At 37.2% G+C, this 6,204-nt stretch overlaps 1 protein-coding gene across 1 annotated transcript; it reads left to right on the plus strand.

Moving 5' to 3' along the window:
• Window positions 1–1,007: 1,007 nt before the first annotated feature.
• On the plus strand, window positions 1,008–4,807 carry LOC113280058 (aspartic proteinase CDR1-like). The gene is made up of 4 exons (XM_026528701.1): window positions 1,008–1,736; window positions 4,465–4,490; window positions 4,587–4,665; window positions 4,721–4,807. The coding sequence occupies exons 1-4, from the start codon at window positions 1,008–1,010 to the stop codon at window positions 4,805–4,807; spliced, it is 921 nt and encodes a 306-aa protein (XP_026384486.1).
• The last annotated feature ends 1,397 nt before the right edge of the window (window positions 4,808–6,204 follow it).

Genomic DNA, 6,204 nt, shown 5'->3' on the forward strand with positions numbered 1-6,204 from the left:
TCCTATTAATTGGCAACTACCTAACTATGGTCCTCTGTAACCTGGCAATTTTCCTCGTATTACTGCTGTTCTATTGCTTTCTTTATTTGACGTTTGAAAACTCACAAACAATGGATATAATATCCCAACAGTGCTCCAAGCTTTCCCACTCCAGTCCTGTCTAGAAAAGAAATTTTTGGTGGGAAGGAATTTTTTTTTGAAACAACCCTAGAAACCGAGATGGTCAGAGTGGTCAATGCTTAGTGAAAAATGCAGGTACCAGTTTGAAATTAAGGGAAATTGGTTTCTTAATAATAAAAATCAATATCATTTATTATGCCAAGATATGATAGTTTTTTTACATTAACTTGATATCTGCAGATCTGGGTGATATTCATAAGAAAGATTTGACAGATATTTTGTGTGGTGTAATAGCTGGCAACTTTTAATGCGTATTAAGAAAATGTCCGGACGTCTTAACTTTTAAAATTTGAAAATTTATTTAGATTTATGTTTATAGTACTCTAAATTGAGGTTCAGATTTCAGATTGCATACGGTTGTGTCCATCGAAATTAATCTTAGCTCAAATATGGAGAGGAAACTTTTCATTTTTCTCCTATCAATTAGTCATGTATCATTACTTTTAAACTCCGTCATAGCAGTGTTCGCAAAGAAAGGGTTTAGTATGAAGATAATTCATAGAAACTCCAAAGAATCACCTTTATATCTAGGTGACCATTTAACAAGAGGCGAGAGGCTTCAGAGATTCGTAGAACAATCGAAAGCTCAAACACGTTACATCGAGTCACGAATACTACTCCACGACAATCCAACACACTCCATCAATCCCGATGTTGTACGTTTGCCTGTAGTTTACGAACCGAGTACGTTTTATGTTGCAATGGTAGGTTTAGGTACATTTTCGGGTGGCCGACCGCCATTCAAGAATTACTATTTGATGATCGATACATGTAGTGATCAGACGTGACTTTAATGTGAAGATGCCACTAAAGCTTTCAATCAAGATATGTCACTTTATTCTTGGAACTTGTCAGCTACATACCGTCCCATTCCTTGTAATACCCATCCTCTTTGCATGGGAGATAACTGCAACACTGATGGCCAATGCACTTATAAAGCAAACTATGCGAGTGCATCCGCTACATTTGGTATTGTATCCGAAGAAAGATTTACGCTAGGCTCCAATACTAGTGGTCGTCTTGAAAGTATTAATTTACACATGAATTGTGGTTTTCTCCAAGATAATTTTGAAAACTTTTTCGGTAAAAATCATTTACATGACGAACCTGATCTTATTGCAGGAATACTTGGCTTAGGAGTAGGACAATGGTCTTTTGTGAATCAATTAGGTGTTGTTGGAGAAGGAAAGTTTTCCTACTGCTTCGAGACATTTAATGATAATATTGAGGGATCAGATACATATTTAAGGTTTGGTGCAGATGCAAGATTTGGAGGCATATTTCAAAAAGTACGTACAACTTCCATGGTTGTGCCTCCTTTTCCAACGTATCAATATTACTTAAATCTAGAAGATATTAGTGTAGGCAACAAAAGAGTAGGCTTTCCCATAGGTACTTTTAAGCTCACCTCTCAAAAAGAAGGCGGTGCCATCATAGATTCTGGTACTCCAATATCCATGATATATAGAGATCATTTTAATAGAGTTGCAGATTTGGTGAAGGCACATTTTAGAGAGCTTGGAATTGATTATATTGGTACCAAGAATGGTTTTGATGTTTGTTTCCGTCTACGTGGAAGATTTGACATTACCAACTATCCTTCAATAACACTCATTTTCAACAGGCCAATTATGATATTCTGGATTACAAAGCTAATTTTGTGATGATATCCAATGAAATCGTCTGTTTTGGGTTTATCGGGGAGGATAAAAATAGGCCGACTTTTATTTTAGGATCAATGCATCAAGCTAACAAACGAATTTTGTATAACGATGGATCAATCACTCTCATTCGTTACTGAATGTTGCGAATTAGGTTCTTGGAGAAACAATGTCGCCTAGCTAGCCAATAATAAATTTACTTCATCCGGGAATTTAATAAATTATTACTTGATCTTAAAGCCTTGTGTTATTTTTGTTAAATTATTATTTTTTGTAAATTCTTCTTGTCTCACGTAAACATGTGTTTGTATTGAATACTTTCAGCGAATATTTAAGAAAATGTACTAGGTTTAGAACTTTGCTGTGACACGTATATCTTGTAAATTTTTTTTTTGATCGGTCAAAAGAAAAAAAAACTATTGAAAAAGAGGTACTTAAAGGGGTACTTCAACCCAATAAATACAACCGATCCAAAAAAGGTAGATCGAGTTTGAAAACGATCATCCAAAGAAGAGAACAAAGAAACAAAGAGCCAAAAGAATTTAGCAAACAAACCATACATCAAACGTCTCGTATCAAAAGCAAAGCGACAGATGGAAATACGAATCCCATAAAACTGTCACCATGTTATCCGTTCAATCCAACATGCTAGTGTTTGACTCCCGCCAAAAGTAAGCTTGGATCTTAGTATCTCGAATTACACTTTCCAAGTTTCACCTTTTGTGATTGAAAGTTCTAGATTTCCTTTCTTTCCAAATGCACCACCATATTGCAATCGACAAGTTGTTCCATATACGATCAAGTCTTTCATCACCCCAATCATGACTCCAAGTTTTTATAGTCGCGAAAATATTATGATCGTAATTCCAATTAAGGTTGCATCCGACCGGTAATTTTTACGATCGTAAAAGTTAACGCAACACACACAACGCCTAGACTATCCATTGCACCAAGCGAAATACTGGGATGTCAAATTCCTCTTCATACGAGTTTGAAATAACGAGAGTACGAAATACACCACGGTTCATTGCACCAAGCGAAATACTGGGATGTCAAATTCCTCTTCATACGAGTTTGAAATAACGAGGGTACCAATTATACCACGGTTCTTTCGATATCGTTTTATGCAGACACACACCTATTGTACAAACTTTTCAAAAAAATATTCACCAATAAATTATTTTGGCAAGATGTTCTTGGGTATCATATATACAACCTTTTAAAGGGATAGATTATGGAATAAAAGAGAAGGAAGAGGAAAGATTTTCATGGCCTCACGCTTACCCAATATATACAACCTTTTCAAGGGATAGATTATTTATTTCAATGTATCACAATGTTCAACAGACCACCCACGAGTACCCAATGAACACCAACTTATCGGCATTTTATCTCAAAATTACCGAGAATAAAAATGTGTAGACGAAACTACATATAGATAGGAAAGCGTAGATATAAAACTGGAGCCAACTCAAGACATGGGTGATCACCTTAAGTAGCTTGTATTCTGTGCTCAATCAAGTAGCCCCCCTCCTGGCCTCCGGCCTAATACAGACACGACACAAAACGACGACATTCACTTCCGTTTCAAGGTATTCTTCTCCGCATCATGTGCGAAACCAATCTCATGAGTACTCAACAAGAAGCAGCTCAGTGTCATTAATGGCACTATGTAATTCAAACATAAAACACAGCTGCGTACTAATCAAAATGAGAGTACTGGAACTATACATTACATAGTAGAGTCCTCTTCATTCTGGTGGTCCAATCCCCCTGAAGTGTAGCATAAAAGCATCTTTCCAAATAATATTTCTTAGCTCTTTTGGAAATCACCCGACTCGATGTCATCATCATTATTCTTTGTGGGAATGTTATTATTACCCCTATTATCTATGGGCTTTGCACAAACACCCTCTAGTGATAAAAAATAAGTCCAAAACAAAATCACAATTTGTTGACTTCCTGTTTTAACCTCCTACATCTTTTATCTATTCTTCTTCATTTCTTCGATGAAACCAACAAAAGAAATATACCACCACAGTCTCCTCCTCTGGCTTAAACCTGTCGCCGCAACCAGTACCACCATCACCACATCTACGACACCAAAATCACCATCGCCACCGTCTATAATTATCATCAACAGTTTTAGCATCATCATCATCATCTTCTTCTTCTTCTTCTCGGTTTGTCACTGATTTACAATATGAGATTCAGTTTCAGGAGATCAGATTTTAGGTTTCATTTTCAGGTAATTTCGATCCATCATGATACAAATTGAGATTTAATCTCCGTTCGGTTCTAAAGTTGTGGTGGAGATCGATATCGATTTTAATCAGATCTGAAAATCAAACTTTCTTAAGCGTCTGGAAATCAAACTTCATAAGAATAATCAGATTCAGGAGCTCTTATTATTCTTTTTCTTCTCGTTTTAACTGTAATTTCTACATCAGTTGAAGATTCAAAAGGTTGAGATAGAATTTTAGGTATTGGATTACTATTTCTGAAAATTATAGATTTTGATTTGGTTCATGTTTGATTAATTGGAATTTAACAACTATAGATTTATTCATGAAATTTTCGTTACGAATCTTAATTTAATTACTTTTTCTTGATTTTGATTCAGTTGGAAATCAAGTATATGGGTTCGCTGTAAGAGGTCGAGAATATGGGTTCGTATGGAATTAGAGAAGAAGATGATGAAGAAATCAGTCGAAATAAAGTTTATGTGTGAATTTGGTGTTGCAGTTGTGTGACAAGATGCAAAATGGTTGTGATTGGTGGTCAGTTTGCTGGGATAGTAGCTAAGTCTGAAGATTCAGATGGTGTTAGTTTGATTTAGTTTATTGAAGGTGGGAAGTGCTGTCGGATATGATGTGCAGGTTTGTGTGTTGAAATTGGAAATTACAACTGGACTGTGGAGTGATGTTGGAGCTGGTGCAACTATGCAGTGGTTGCAGTTGAGGTGAAGCTGGGAAAATAATGGTTATGAATTCTTTACTGCAATAAGATGGAGGTGTTGGTGTCCTGAATTTCAAGAATTGAGGTGCACAGATAGATGTATGTTATGAGTTAACATTGCAGTTGGTATTGATGTGTAAGCTCTACAGCTGAATGGGTTGAGATAATATTGATGGTTAAAGTTAGATGATGGTTTTGCAGTGGCCTGATTGAATGTCAGAAATTGTAGTTCATGGAGCTGAGGTGAGGTGTTGTTGAGTTACAATTGCAGAGACTAAGCTGGTGAGTGGAATTGGAGTAGTGAGCTAATTAATGAATGATGGAATGCTTGTTATTATTGGGTTTGTTGAGGTTATAGTGCAGTTGCAGTAAGGGGGTGTAGTTGATGGCCGTGCATTGGTGATGTTGATGTTAAGAGGCCGAGAAGATGATATTGCAGGTTTGTTGAGCTTCCAATTTGATTTTTTTGCACCAATGGTGGTGGTAGTGGATGTTGTAGTGGACTTGTGTTGGATGCGCTCAAACTATTGGAGACAACTTGACCAAGTTGCTTCCGCTATTGGAGACAACTTGAGCTAGTTGCTTCCTTTTTTTGGAGACAACTTGAGAAAGTTGCTTTCACTTTTGGAGGCAAATTGAGCTAGTTGATTCCATATTGGAGGAAACTTGGTTAGGTTTTTGGGTCCATTCATTCATCTGAAATTATCTTATACATATATCTTAGAGTGGTTGTTGTGTTGAGTTGCTGATGATGGTTATGCTGCTGATGCTCATGAAGCTGTTGCAGGTAGAGTTGCAGTAGCGGAGATGGAGGATATGGTGTTGTCTGTTGGTGGTTTGAATTGTTGGTTGAGCACTGATGGTTTGGCGAATATGTGAGTCTTCTTACTGGGTTTGTAATTGAAAATGTGCTAATGCAGTAAAGAGATATGAATCGGCAGATGCTGGTTTGTGATTTTGATATGTATATGTTACAAAACATGAACATTTGTGTAGTTTTATACATCAGTAGTTGTAGTATATCTTTGGATGTGATTTTGTATGTCATTTTGCATTAACAAACCTGTGGTGCAACGGTAGCACGATTGACTCCATGTCAGATGATGCGTGTTCGACTCACGCCGGGTTCATTTTTTGTGTATACTTTTCATAATGTGGAGACAACTTGTCCTAATTTCTTCCATATGCGGAGACAACTTGAGCTAGTTGCCTCAATTATTGAAGACAACTTCAGCAAGTTGCCTTCAGATTTGGAGACAACTTTCAGCAAGTTTCCTCTAGATGGCGGTGGTGGAATTGGTGGTTGTTGGTGGTGATTGGTGGCGGTGGATGAAAGTGGTGGTGGTGGGTAGTGGTGGTGGTTGTCGGTGGCGTACAGTGGCGCTAGTTGTCGGCGGTGGTAGTT

The sequence above is a fragment of the Papaver somniferum genome, chromosome 5 (genome assembly GCF_003573695.1).
Source record: "Papaver somniferum cultivar HN1 chromosome 5, ASM357369v1, whole genome shotgun sequence".
NCBI lineage: Eukaryota > Viridiplantae > Streptophyta > Magnoliopsida > Ranunculales > Papaveraceae > Papaver > Papaver somniferum.